This window comes from Vespula pensylvanica, chromosome 12 (genome assembly GCF_014466175.1).
Source record: "Vespula pensylvanica isolate Volc-1 chromosome 12, ASM1446617v1, whole genome shotgun sequence".
Taxonomy (NCBI): domain Eukaryota; kingdom Metazoa; phylum Arthropoda; class Insecta; order Hymenoptera; family Vespidae; genus Vespula; species Vespula pensylvanica.
In genome coordinates this window covers 3,736,631-3,752,093 of record NC_057696.1, presented here as the reverse complement: position 1 = coordinate 3,752,093, position 15,463 = coordinate 3,736,631, and the positions used below count along the sequence as shown (strand labels likewise).

Here is a 15,463-nt window from a genome sequence, read left to right as displayed (position 1 = left end):
TTTATTCGCTATGATTAAGTAATATAAGTATTTATATCACATTATCTATGAAACTTATTTCGCGATATCACGCATACGTTCGAGGATGTAACAACAAAAATTTTGTAGCAATTTATCTACATAATAATAACCGTAATCGTTGGGTATTTTCATCTAAAAAAGAAAAAAAAAATGGAAAGACAAAGAAAAAGAATTAATCTTAGACTATATAAATTCTATTGAAAATACACGATAGGTATGAATTAAAATTAAAAAAAAAAAAAAAAAAAAAAAAAAAAAAGAAAAGAAAAGAAAATATTTTTTCCGAGTCTTATTAACGAAATGACAATTTTTTCTAAAATGTTCGAGAAAAGGAGAATAATGATAGAAAAGGGATATTTTTGGATGGGAAAGATGAGACATCAGTTTGCCTTCTCTCATGGCTGATGTTGTAATGTTTACGCCTGTTTGCTCGACGGCAGCACCAGCAGATTACATTCTCACTCTGTCTCTGACTCTGTCTCTGTCTGTCTCTGTCTCTTTCGACTGTCAACCTCTAGAGAAGGTCATTTTGACAGAGTATTACGAGCTGTTCGTGGTTCGTTACACTCGACTCAATTTACTGCAACGGCTCTCGAGAAATGGCAACCGCCAAAATACGAGCAATTTGCATGACTCCTCTCTCTCTCTCTCTCTCTCTCTCTCTTCGTATGCGCGCGTGTGTGTATATCTATTTATCTATCCATCCGTCTATCTATCTATCTATCTATCTATCTATCTATTTATCTATCTCTAAACAGACACACGTCATTTTCTCAAAACGAACTCCTCCTGACTATTAAATAATATCCACGTCTATCAAACATAAAAGATCAACCAAAGAATATTATCGTCGATAAGATTTCTGAAACAACGATTTCGTATTCTAAACGTTATCGATACTCTAACGGATGGATGTATCAAAGAAAGACAAATACGAACGAAATCAAAGAAATTTCCAACTCCCTAGACACGATACGTTTCTAGACGTTAGACTTTCAAATGAAAGACTAAAACTGATACATGTGTGCCTCTCCGTGTGTGTTACGTGTACGTACACATCGACGAGGAATCAGTAAGAAAAATAAGACGAATGATCAATCGGATAAACGAAATGTACCTTGAGCTTGAAGATACAACATCTCTTAACCCGAAATCTATCTTCACTTTCAATGTCATTGAAATAAAAGAGAGTATAAAAAAAAAAAAAAAAAGAACGGAAAAGAAAAAAAGAAAAGAGATCAATTCTCGAAAATTGTATATTGATTTTTCAATAGATACGAAATCGATAGATAGCAATAACGTTACGATTCTAAGATCCTAGCTAGCATCTACCGGAAATTTTTAACTAAGTAGAAGAAAGAGGAGAAGAAAACTCTTGGGAGTAATTTGGAATAATCAGGGTTCACTTTAAAGTACGGTAAAGGAGAGAGCAAAAGCAAGAAAGAGAAAGAGAGAAATAAAAATGAAAGAAACGAAAGAGAAAAAGAGAAAGATAGAAGGAAGAAGTAAAGTTGAAACTTTGGTCTCTTCTGTTAGGTGGGTGAGGTAAAGGTATTCAAGCACGTCCGGTTTTCCGGGAAAGGCTCCGGGGAATGTAGCTAGCTAGTTGAAATTTTACAAAATCCTTGGAAAAGGAATAGAAAAGGAAAAAGAAGAGGAAGAAGAAGAAGAAGAAGAAGAAGAAGAAGAAGAAAAGGAAGATGATGATGATGGTGATGAAGGAGTTGCGAAGGAAGGGAAAAGGAAAAAAAAAGGAAACTGTGGAAAAAGAAAGAAAAAGAAAAGAGTGTGCTTATAAAAATCCATGATGGCATATTGCATCGTTGGAAATGACGAGAACCCGTGGAACTCGAGAGACGACACGGTAGTCCTCTTCTCGGCTGGGTAAATAGGATCGTTTCTATTCATCCCTCGGGATCATCCTGGGGACTCTCGACGATGCCAGATAGACGACGACGACGACGACGACGACGACGACGACGACGACGACGATCTCTCTGTCTCTCTCACTCTCTCTACATTGTCTGCTTTCCTTCGAGAGAATTATCATCTCGCTCGTGTTATATCACGACCAGATTTCTCACGATCACCTCGATTTTCTTTTCTCTTTTTTTTTCTTTCTCTTTTATACAGAACCGTTTAGATACTTATTATTCGTATTATCCTATTCTCGGTACTTTATACATCGAAAACAAATTTTTATCCTTTTACCGAGCGTTCATTCAAAGTGTTCAATTCGATTTTTTTTTTCATCCATATATATATATATATATATATATATATATATATATATATAGAAAAATCTATCTAAGCGTTTAGTATCTTTTACATCTTTTTCTAATACTTTATAGAAGATATAAGAACGTTTATATTGTCCATGATCCAAATTTACGTTATTGTTAAAAACAGAAAACAAAAAAAATGAAGAGAAAAAATTCTTCAAAATGTTATAAACGTTTTAGATCGATGAGAGAAAATCTGAGAGGAAATATATTGTTTCTCTCTCTCTCTCTCTCTCTCTCTCTCTCTCTCTCTCTCTCTCTCTGTCTCTCTCTCTCTCTCTCTCTCTCTTTGTTAATAATTTCAACAACTTTGGACAATTGATCCAATACGAATTTTTTTTTCTTTCTTTTTTCTTTTCTTTTCTATTCTTTTCTCATCTTTTTTTTTCTCCATTTATTAATAGATAGATATCATTTGAATGAGAAAGAACATTGATTAACATTTTGCATAAAGTTCTCCGTTATATTTCACGTAGCTACTTGAAAGTACAAAGCTAAAGAACAAGTAGTCGATATTAAGGATCCATGAGAGAAGGATCCTTCGGGTACTTGGCGTATCGGGATGCAAAAGATCCTTAAAAAAAAGGGAACAGGAGAGAGGCGAAGAGGGACGAAGAGAGAAAGAGAGAAAGAGAGACAGACAAAGAGAAAGAGAGAGAGAGAGAAAGAGAGAGAGAGAGAGAGAGAGGTCCTTACAGTTTTTTTTTTTTTTTTTTTGATCTTACCACGAGAAGCAGAGACTTTGTGATTTCCGCCGGATGAAAGGGGACTTCCTCCTGAAGGATCGAACGAGTGCTGCCGTTCTGATTTCTCACGTACGCTTTGACTTTCTCCCTCGTCTCTTTTTCCCTCTCTCTCTCTCTCTCTCTCTCTCTCTCTCTCTCTCTTTCTCTCTCTTTCTTTCTTTCTTTCTTTCTTTCTTTCTCTTTCTCTTTCTCTTTCTCTTTCTCACGAAATTTCATTTCAAAGGGAGAAGAAGATGGTTAGAGAAAAATGTATATGTGTATATAGCTATCTGTATGTGTGTATATATATATGTACGTACGTACGTACGTATGTATGTATGTATGTTCGTGTATGTACGTGTGTATGTATTCTAGAGTTGCACACATATTGCAAGCTCTCTACCTCTCTTGTTCCTTTTGCATCCTCCTCTTGATTCTTATTGCAAGTTTATCGATCTTTTCTAAAATTCGAACAACGAGAAATAATCGATATATTTTTTTTCTTTCTTTTATTTATATATTTTTTTTTTCGAAAAATTTGTATTAATATTCTCAATGGGATATTGATTTGTTTTTTTTTTTTTTTTTTTTTCATTTTCTTTTTCTTTGTTCTTGTTTCCAATTTCATTCCTCTTCAACGAAGTATAAGAGACTATTGAAAAAAATAAGAAATATAATATAACGAAGCTTTAAAATATTATTCATTTATTTATTTATTTTTTCTTTCTTTTTTTAATTATCACAGACCCGTTCAGTCCATACCATTTATCCACGCGTAATAAAAACGCGATAGATTAACATCTTCGTTTTCATTGTTTCTTTCCCTTACTCACGTTCGCTATATCGAATCGATCGTCATCGTCGTCGTCGTCGTCGTCGTCGTACCTTTTGATCGAAGCAAATGATCGAAATTATTTGTCGGATTTACTTTTTTATCGTCCGTGAAAATCCAACGATCCGTCGAAAACGCATATTTTACACTTGGGATCGGTAACCGGCAACGGAGTGCGAACACGCGCGAATGATTTATACGAGCGACGACAGCAATCACGAAATGCGAGATACGATATTCGAAATCTGTATGATTGGTTGGGTATGGTTCGACGAGTGCTGAATGACATACCGAAAGAGAACGAGCGAAAAATATCATCGGGGACTAAAATAAAAAAAAAAAAAAAAAAGAAGACAGCACGAAAAAGAAAGAGAAAAAAAGTGCCATCTTTTTATTGAAATACATCCTTCGAAATAAATTTCTACGACTTTTTACCTTTATCGATATTCGATAATAATCATATCGATCATTTGTGTCATATTTAAAAAAAATGAATTCAACCTATACGCAGACGCACATAAACGCACGAACATTACACGTTTGGTCAATTATTATTTGCGATGGTGATTATTAATTTTATAACAATTTTTTTTTCTTTTTTTTTTTTTTTGTTACAAAAAAAATTGTCCATAATTGCTTATCATTTATCACTATAATAAATATAAACGATTTATGAAAAATGTATATATCGTAAGGCCGATGAACCTTACGTTGACTCAAGATCAACGAAGAGACGAGGCCGATGATCTTCGAAGATCGTAGAAAGATTTATCGAGAGAAAGAGAGAAAGAGAGTTGATCTTCTCACGGATTGTGCGTTTCGGTCGTTCGAACTTTCCCACCCGGTATAAGGTGGCACGTAAAGCCCGGACAGATAGAGCAGAGAGCTCCTCTTCTTCTCTTCTTGACTGGTCCGAAACCAGTCCTACCGCCGCCCATCCGTGACCCCAGACCCCGTCATCCGGTCGGTTGCTCACCACGATATTCTCTTTCTCTCTCTCTCTCTCTCTCTCTTTCTTCCTCAAGCTCGCTCTTTCTCTTTCTGTCTCTCTTTTTCTCTTTCTCTCTCTTTCTCTTTATCTTTTCTTTCTTGATCTTTTAATTAACGAGTTCACCTTTACAAAGAAAAATATGGCCGATATCAAAAGTCGCCTCTTTCAAAGTACGCGTTACTCTGTTTTATTTTATATAAATATGTATGTATTTGTGTGTGCATGTGTGTGTGTGTGTACGTATAGATTTTTAAAAAGTTTCTTTTTTAAATCAAAAGATTAATCGATCGAACCGAAAAAAAGAAGGAAAAGATAACTCCTTATTTTTGCGCCATAAGAAATCTCGATATATCATCTCGTTCGCATATTATCAGTCTATCACTTCAAGTCACAATTGCACAATTCGACTCTCAAGTGGATGTCCGATTGTGACGTAATCGTCAAGAGAGTTGCAACGAGAATCATACCGGAGCTCTCTTCTCTCTTTCTCTCTCTTTTTCTCTCTCCGTCGCTCGATTCGAGTTGTTGAAGTTTCGTATTCGCGAGGCGTGCTTGTTTTATTTAAACGACCTCTCTCTCTTTCTCTCTCTCTCTCTCTCTTTTTCTTTCTCTTTCTCTTTCTATCTCGTGCAAACGCACTCTTAACGAGTTTTCCGTCCTCGGAAACGTGCCATCGATTCTACCATCCTGCATGTATATATATACATATATATATATATATATATATATATGCACGCATTTAACTGCATTACGTAGATAAGCTTATAAGGAAAAAGATGGAACATGATTAAAAAAAGAAGTTGAGTCAACAAAATCGGCCCAACGTCTTATACGAAAAAAAAAAAAAGAAAAAAGAAAAAAAAGTTATTTATGTATTTAGTGTTACTTATGTTATTTAATATTACATTCGTATTCGTATTCGTATTCGTATTCGTTAAATAGAAATATCGTTATGTACAATATATGTATATATGTATGTATATATGTATGTATGTATATATGTATATACCTCGATTAGGTGGGATTAACTTTCTAGAGTATGTAATACTACTTGTCAGTAGTCGAGATCAGTGCTTAGTCAGACGTCGAGTCCGACGAACGTTCTCGAGTAAGCAAGAAAATCCTCTCCTCCGAATATATATCCGATCGTCCCAGTTTCTCTGCTATTATATTTGTTAGCCAAATTTCATAGATTCAACGATGTCATATACACAGAACCACTACAGACAAATAGAAACTTCTTTTTGTATCAATGTGTCGTGTCTATCGATCTTCTAGCGAATGTTAATATAAAAAAGGACAAGAAATAGAACAAGACATACAACAAATAAATAAATTACAAACGTAAAAAAAGGAAAGAAGGAACGAAAAGATCGTAGGGAACGAGTTTTACATAGCATTCGATGTTGTGTTTCGCATGCAAACGAATGCATTCTCGATCGCTCGAAATCGACCGACAAGGAGGTTAACGACAGGTGCCTGATCAAGGACAATGTACTGGCAACTGGGAGAAGCAAGCGATTGTACGTACCGATGACCTTGCTTACGTTAATACGCGACGCAGCCAGTCCTTCGACCTTGACTTTCGTACAGTCGACGTACCAACGCGAATACATGTTGCCTGAATGAATACTTTCTTTCCTCTCGCCGTTCGTTTCATCTTTCTATCTTTCTTTCTTTCTTTAAACATTTTTTTCTTTATCTTACTCTTACTCTTTTTCTTTCTCTTTCTTTTTCTCTTTCTCTTTCTCTTTCTCTATGGGAGACTTTATCGACCCGTCGTCCAACGCCCCTGGAAAAGAAGAAATGATGAATCGACATCGACTTTGGAGAATGCACATGCACATGCACATGCACATGCACATGCATATGTGTTACGCATACGCACAACCGAGTACGATGAACCCTGGATCGTCGATTCAGACTGACCTAAGAAATTGCAACTCTCTTCGAATTGTTTCATTTAATCAAAGATTTTCACCCCTTCGTATAAATCTCTCTTATTACTATTGTTTCTTTTTTCTTTTTCTTATTTTTATTTTTTTTTTTTCTTATTTTTTGGTGGCGGTGTTACGTCAATAATAATAGAGTTTAATAGTAGAGTTAATATTTTTTTTTCCGGGTATTACGTCAAATAATAGAATTTAATAAAGCAGCAAGGGATTCTAGGATTACGAGAGAACGATAATCAAAGCGTGCATAGTCATCATAGTTTCTTGTATTACATATAAGATTCAACAATGTTGCGCTATACACCGTCATTCCAATGTCTGAACATAAGTTAAGTTACAAGCGTCATCGTTAACGTTACTAATAGACCGGATAGAGCAACAAAGATTTTAGGATTACGAGAAACTGAGAGATAATCTTACGACTATCATGCATATAGTGTAACCAGAATTTCTTGCTTTACATACGAGATTAAACAATGTTGCACTATCATTATTATTTCAATGATATTACGAACGAAACGCCGTCGTCGATCTTATCGATAATGTCTTGTATTTCTTTTACTATATAAAACGTTTCCGAAAGAGAAATTGTAGAAATAATTTTGGTGAAAAAATAAGAAAAAGAAAAAAAAAAAATCGAAACGATTAGTGATCGAATTTAACGGTGTAATTTAATGGTGTGACGAAAAGAGAAATCACTATATAATATTTTCGTTTAATGAACTCGTAAAGAGATAATGGTACCGAACAAAAGAATAGTAGATAGTTTAGATGGTAGTTAAAGACAATGATGGAGAGTAGCGGCGGCACTTCTTTGTGAATCAGCTGATCGATCGCGTCGCGAAATAGGAGAAGAAAGGAGAGAAGGTCGTTGAGGGATGAGGGCAAAGTCAGGTGTGTATTTTAAGAAGCGAAAGAAGGGAAGGAGGAGAAGTGAAGGTGGAAGAGGAGAAAGAGAGGAGGAGGAGAAGAAGGAGAAACCGTTGGACGAACGATTCGTTGACCTTGCGGATAATTTTGAAGTTAGCGTGCAATCGTCGTCGCTTTCAACAACAAAGTATATTAAACAAAGAAAAATAAAGAGAGAAAAAGAAAGATAGAAGCTTTTTTTTTTATATATATATATATATATGTATATCGTCGTGGTCATTGACCTTTTTTTAAATAGATGTATACCGGGTGGGCTAAAATTTTATACTTGATTGTAAAAATCACTTGCTATCTTTCTACTTTTAGACTAGTTTCTTTTCTCAACTTATCGAAAAAAAAAAGAAAAAAAAAAGAAAATTACAAGCGTAAGAATATAAGCGTGTGTATTTGTAAGAACAGATTAGTACGAATGATTCTCACAAACATACACAGCCGCGCTTAGACACAAACACACATTTGTGCACCGCATGTAAATCCAAATATCGCTTTTCCTGTAATCGCAAAGCGTAAGCTTCGGATTAAACAAGACTAATTATAGAGATAATTGAAAGCGATCTACCACGTAACGCTTAGTACGATTGAATATATTATTCATACACTTGGGATACGATATCTTATCGATTTCGATACAATCATCGATAGACCATCAAACCGCAGCTATCAATCGTATTTTTATAATATCGAGAAATAGATATTAGACAAAAGCAATGACTCGTATGATAATAATTATTAAACAAACCAAACGATACTTCATTAAAACTTATATACACAGGTATATACACGATGGAGAATTACTCGCGATGAAAAAAAAAAGAAGAAAAAAAGAAAAAGAAATGGAGGTATAAATTGAAAAGAAAAAAACAATAATAAAAAAAGAAAGAAAAGATATTACGATACCGAAGAATAATTTAAAGATAGAAACGAAGAAAAAGAAAGGGAAGAGAAATCCGTTGATCCGGATAAAAGAAAAATGCTTCTTCTTCGTTCGTCCGTCGAGAGTAAAAGTAAAAGAGAGATGAGAAATCCATCGTGAGTGAAACCCGTCGGCGGGAGACTTTAATTACCGAAGGGTAGATTCCTAACCGGACGCAACCCACGGGGCAGATTACCCCGGTAATATTAGCGAGTTTTATTGCGGGGAGAGAAAAGTCTAGCTGCTTGAATGCAGCAGCATGACTCACGGCACATTCATCTGGCACTGATGTTTCTGCTCTTATTGCAGCCTCACCTCACTTCCAGCAGCAGTCATCCCTTCTCCTCCTCCTTTTTCTCCTCCTTCTTTTTCTCCTTCACCACTTCCATTCGCACCCCTCCTTTTTACACCCTTCTCTCCTTCTATCTTACCCTTCACGTTATTTCTCTCTCTCTCTCTCTCTCTTTCTCTCTGTCGTGCTCTTTTTCTCTACGTCTTCTCTCTTTTTCTCTCTTTTTATCCATTCATCGGTATCTAACATTTAATTGAATAAATTGGAAATGTTATCGTCTCTGTTAATATCTTTAATACGATTGATAATACGATTATATTATAATATAATTGTCTGTGTGTGTGTGTGTGTGTGTATATATATATATATATATAATATGAAAAATATTCTCCCATGATTTCCCCATGGTAATGAATCATTATTGTTTTATCGTCCGAAGTAGAAAATGCCACGAAATTTAGTCGGATATATTCGCTAAACGATAAGAGAGGAACTACATGTGATACTATAACCGAGATTACAATAGCGTAGAGGTATATCGATGATTGGAACGGTAAACGGTACATCGATATAGATGGACTGTATTCTATCGTTTCGCATCCTATTACATACATAGTATCGACGTGTAAACCAAGTTGAATTGTTATCGTATCAAGCCATAATCATATACTGGAATTATATTTGCTGTCCCATAGAGAAATAATTGATTTCAATGATTTCACGAAATATATTATGACGCTTACAGGTAATATCTCATACGCACACACATACACATTTATATATATTTATATATACATATACATATATATATATATATACACATATATATTATACATATCCAATATGAAATTTGAATCTTTTGTTGGTCCACGATAAAAAAAAAAAAAAAAGAAAACAAATAGGCTAATAACTCACGTTTCGCGTGAGCTTTTTCGACAACACTTTCCTGGCCTTTTTTTTCGTTCTTTTTTTTTTTTTTTCTTTTTTTCGCTAACCCTTCGGTGTAACAGCGGGTATATATAGTATAGAACTAAAATAGGGGATGTAGAGGAGGGGTTTGACGGGGTATGGAAAAACGAGTAGGGGAACGGAGGGAGAGAGGATACGTTTGGGGTGCGAACTGAATAGGGAACGGATTATCGGTCCTCCCTTTAAACACGGCTACAGCTCGCTTATGCGGAAGGGGATAGGCGAGTAGGGAGCTAACGACGCGACATAGATAGGCATAGACGTAAATACGGATGTGGATATAGACGTGGAGAGACATCTATAGAAGATATGTGTGTTTGTGTGTGACAAAGAAAGAGAGAGAGAGAGAGAGACATAGGATAGACATAGACATAGACATAAACATAGACATAGACATAAGCAGAGACATAGACATAGACGACGTCCTCGCGGAAGCTAAACGTCGGATAATCTCTTCTGAATGCTAGAGCGAAGTGGCCTTAACAAGCACGCCATGATATTTCTTCGCGTGATATCGAGGTCGAGGAATTCTAGATATTCTCTATTTCTCTTTTTCTCATTGAAAAATCTATAAGACTGATTTCGATACTTTTTTCTTTGTCTTTTGATTTTTTTTCTATATGTACATGTATATATATATATATATATATATATATATATGTATGTATATCGATAATTAATACAATCAGAAATAATTGTTTCTATTTTTAATTTTTAGGTCTGAAGTATCTTCACTCAGCCAGAATTCTCCATAGAGATATCAAGCCAGGGAATCTATTAGTAAACAGCAATTGCGTCTTAAAAGTAAATATCTTTTGAAAAAAAATAAATAAATAAATAAATAAATAAATATGTCAATTATTGTGATCTTTAATTCAATTATCTTAAAAAAAAAAAAAAAAAAAAAAAAAAAAAAAGATCTATTATATCATAAACTATTTCGCGTTTCGCAGATCTGTGATTTTGGATTGGCCCGCGTGGAAGAGCCTGACCAGAACAAGCACATGACTCAGGAAGTGGTGACGCAGTATTATCGTGCCCCGGAAATTCTAATGGGCGCACGACATTATACCGCAGCCGTCGATGTATGGAGCGTCGGTTGCATTTTCGGCGAGCTTCTTCGACGACGGATTCTCTTTCAAGCTCAGAGTCCTGTGCAACAGGTAACGATATCTCGCTCTTATCTCTTGTTTGCCTCTCGTTATACATACAACGTAGTATGCAGCGAAGAAAAATCTTTCGGATAATCGAATTAGCTTATTTTGCTTTACGTTATAAGGAATATAAAAAAAAAAAGAAAAAAGAATTTCATCTTGTAATACACAAACACGTCGAACGTTCGACGATCGAAGGATCTTTAAGAAAATCTTTCAATATCTTCCGATATAATTGTAAAAATAATAAAAGAGAAAAAAAAAAGCTTAAAAAATTAAACGAAAGAGAGAGAGAGAGAGAGAGATACTCTAAAATTTGACGTCAGAGTTTCGTTTATAAAGATTTTTCTTTTTATTTCCCTCTCAGCTGGAATTGATCACGGAACTGCTAGGCACCCCAACCCTCGAGGACATGAGGTACGCTTGCGAGGGTGCAAGGACTCACATGCTGAGGCGTGCACCGAAACCACCCTCGTTGACGGCTCTCTATACCCTCAGTAGCCAGGCGACGCACGAGGCCGTCCATTTGCTCTGCCAGATGCTAGTCTTCGATCCTGTAAGTCTTCTCTCCCTGCTGTGTTACTACGAGAACGCCCAGGGGTTATTTTGTGCTGGGGATGAAACTCCGAATTACATTCGGTTCTCCTAACATTCCCAGTTTCATTTCGATTCTTTCTATAATGGCACCGATCGAATTTATTTCGTTATTAAATAACGACGTAAATCTTTAACGATGAATTATTAACCAGCGAAATTCGTTTGACGATTTTCGTTTTATGGGATTAACGAGTTTCTTAAATTTTTTGCGAAACGAATAGACGATTTAAATATAAAGGTATAGGTATGCGGAATGAGGGGAGCTAGAGTTACGGTATAATAATAAATGTTCTATAATGGAATTAAACAGTGGGAGGAAAAGTGAAAGGGAAGAAAGAAAGAAGAAAAAAAAAATAAAGGCTCTTAGTCGAGCCATATGGATGACAGCATGTTGTAATAGTGAGAAGGGGTGGATGTAATAAACGCGAGGGTTTCTTTCGTTAAGACCGTGTAGTTTAAATGGTACGTGATCGTTCATAGTATATATTCATCGACTATTTTCGAAACATTTATCGAATCGTTCGTCAATTTTAAAAGCAAGCAATCGATTTTCTCAGAAACGTGCGCGAAACGAACATTTTTCTTTTTTTCTTTTTTTTTTTTTTACATTGATTTATGTCTCTGTTGTAAATATAATTGGAATACGATTATCTTTTTTTTTTTGTAATAATAAAATGAAAGAGTAGTTTTGTTAAAAGATATTAAACGAGAGAAAGAAAGATTTAATACTGTGACTATTGCCACAGTTGGTATCTCTGACAAGAGCATCATTATCGACGTGTCTGATACATACTTAGACCACTCCCTTGTTATTCCCATAGGACAAGAGGATCACCGTGGTGGATGCCCTGGCGCATCCTTATCTGGACGAGGGAAGACTCAGATATCACTCGTGCATGTGCACGTGTTGCTACACAACGAGTGCTGGGATGAGACAGTACACTGGGGACTTCGAGCCAGCGACTACTCATCCCTTCGACGATCTCTGGGAGCGAAAACTGACGAGCGTGCAGCAGGTGAAAGGTAAGACTTTTTCTATCGATTAAAGTAGTGTCCATCTATGTCATTAGCGAAACTGTTCTATCGTATAAAATTTATTGATCTACATTGATCGTAATCACGATGCTAATAATGATTAGGAAAGAAAGAATTAAAAAAAAAAAAAAAAAAAAAAAAAAAAAAAAAAGAATGAAAAAAGAGATCGCAAAGAACTTCTTAAAACAACCTGGGTCGTTATTAGTCCGAAACGAATTTGTTCTTTTATCTTGTTACAGAGGAGATGCACAAATTTATAGCGGAGCAGCTGAACACGTCGCGCGTGCCGCTCTGCATAAATCCGCAGTCCGCGGCATTCAAGAGCTTCGCAAGGTAAGCCGTAGGTGGCGGATCTTCAACGTCGCCCAGGCACAGACCCACAGATCGATGATCTTCCCACGATCGTTAAGAAATAGTCAGAAAAAAAAAAACAAAACAAAAAAGATATAAGAAAACAACAAATAACCGATCAACAACCGACTAACAAACCAATCAACCAACCTACTAACCAACTAACCAACCAACCAATCAAACCAATCAACCATTTATCCAATCAATCAACCAGATAAACCTAAAACCAATAAAACCCATCCACCGAGTTACAGATTTAAAAAAAAAAAAAAAAAAAAGAAAAAAAAAAGCAGCAACATCAAAAAATTTCCCGGCAATTTCCACGCCCAACTCTTCCACTCTTCACTCTTCACCCTCTATCCTCCACCCTTCCTCCCATCTCACCCTCACCAGCAAGCAGCAACAGCAGCATTGGAAACACCAGCCTTCTCCTCATCGAGTCATCATCGACGATCTTTTTGTCTCTTTCTCTCACTCTCTGTCTTTCTCTCTCTCTCTCTCTCTCTCTTTTTCTCTTTCTCTCACTCTCTAGTTCGTTTCCTTCTCCTTCTTTTCCTCTTTATCATCAATCATATCACCTTCACTTCATAATAATTCCTTCTCCTTTAAAAAAAAACCTTTCCTCCCTTTCTCTCGATCCTTCTTCTTCTTCTTCTTTTCCAATAACTTTCATCGAAAAAAAATTTATATATATATAATATGTATATATATAAAGAAAGAAAAAAAAAAAAAGAAACAGAATTAGACTCTAACGATATACGTAGAGGTGCACACAGTGTTTTCAAAAAGTTCAAACTATTTCAATAATGGACCAAGCCAAGAATCAATATAATTATGTCATATATTAGAACACATGATTATATGATAATTAAAAATGAAGTTGAACGTATGAGATATGAGTAAAGATTTGAAAAAAAAAAAGAAAAAAAAGCAAAAAAAAAACAAGAAACAAAAAAAAAGAAGCAAGATACAAAAAAATATATAAGGACGCTTGGGTATTGTTTAACGATATGTGTTTAAAAGAACATCATACTTGATGAAAAATAGAAAAAGAAAAGAAGCAAAAGTTGTGAGAGTTTACGAAGGACGATGGGGGAGGGTCGAGACAGAAGGATCATAGCAACGTACTCGAAACGAGCCAAGAAAGAGATCTTTTGTCTTGACAACTCATCCTTACTTACACCCTCTCTGTCTCACTCTTTTCCCTCCCTTTTTCTTGATTTTCATTTCTTTTCGTTTCTTTTCTTTTCTTTTCTTTTCTTTTTCTTTCTTTCTCTCTCTCTCCCTCTTTCTCTCTCTTTCTTTCTATTTATTCTTTATCTTCTTTTTTCTCTTTTTCTCTCTTACTTCTTTTTATTTATCTATTTTAACTTCTTTTCCGTGACGTTAGAGACCAAGTGAAAAAAAAAAAAAGAATAAAATAAAAACGAGAAAGAGCAGAGAACGCTCCTTTAAGAAAATTTATAGAAACCAAATCCACCGATAGAAGAGTAAGGACGAGAGTGTAACATGTCGTCTGTCACATCTTTTGCCCAATCAAAATATAAATAAAGAAAGAAAGAAAGAAAGAAAGAAAGAAAGAAAAAAAAGAAAGAGAGGAAGAAAGAAATACAGAATGAATGAAAAAGAAAAAAGAAAAAAAAAAGAAAAAAAAAGAAAAGAAAAGAAACTAGAGCCCTATATCCACCGTCGCTGTGTGCGATCTCTCGAAAAACACATATATACGTAGTTATACATATAGTATATATATATATATATATAGATATCTAAAAAAAAAAAAGTTACAGACAAAGTAGAAGTTGATAAGCTCAGGAAAGAAAAAAAAAAACACACGTCAACAAAAAAGAAAGAGAACAAAACCCACCCGCCCCCCCGCCAAAAGAAATTAAAAAAAAGAATAGTAAAAAAATTATTGCACAAACAAGTACACGAGCACGCATACATACATACACGTTGCTTCAACCCCCTCCAAAAAATACCACCTTCAGTCCTAACCACCATCCCCATTCCCGATCATATAATCATCTTCTTCTTCATCTTAATTGAAAATAACAAAAAAAATTAATAAACAAACAAAACAAACAAAATTATAAGAAAAAGAATGCTGATGAAGTATATAATGTTTCTCGTCTTGCTTACTGCCGTCAAGTTAGAGCAAGCTGATCGCCGATCCAGCATCCTGCGCCGCGTATACGTACACATAACTACTACTACTACTACTACTACTACTCTACTACTACTACTACTACTACTACTACTACTACTACTACTACTACTACTACTACTACTATTACTCTACTGCTACTGCTACTGCTACTACTACTACTACTACTATTACTACTACTATTACTATTATTACTACTACTACTACCACTACTATCGAATCATCTATCTACTACTGTCAACTACTATTGTCTAG

The 15,463-nt window shown here is 35.2% G+C and overlaps 1 protein-coding gene across 3 annotated transcripts in view; it reads left to right on the top strand.

Annotated features, from left to right (window-relative positions):
• LOC122633414 (serine/threonine-protein kinase NLK) overlaps positions 1 to 15,463 on the top strand; it is a 98,984-nt gene that overhangs the window by 77,401 nt on the left and 6,120 nt on the right. For 2 of the 3 annotated variants that reach the window (XM_043821255.1, XM_043821254.1), the window contains exons 5-9: positions 10,626 to 10,711; positions 10,861 to 11,070; positions 11,429 to 11,617; positions 12,480 to 12,681; positions 12,933 to 13,026. In XM_043821255.1, coding sequence (XP_043677190.1) covers positions 10,626 to 10,711; positions 10,861 to 11,070; positions 11,429 to 11,617; positions 12,480 to 12,681; positions 12,933 to 13,026 — 781 coding nt within the window. Of the gene's footprint in view, positions 1 to 10,625; positions 10,712 to 10,860; positions 11,071 to 11,428; positions 11,618 to 12,479; positions 12,682 to 12,932; positions 13,027 to 15,193; positions 15,349 to 15,463 lie in introns of those variants that run through there. The other variant, XM_043821256.1, reaches the window with a different exon arrangement.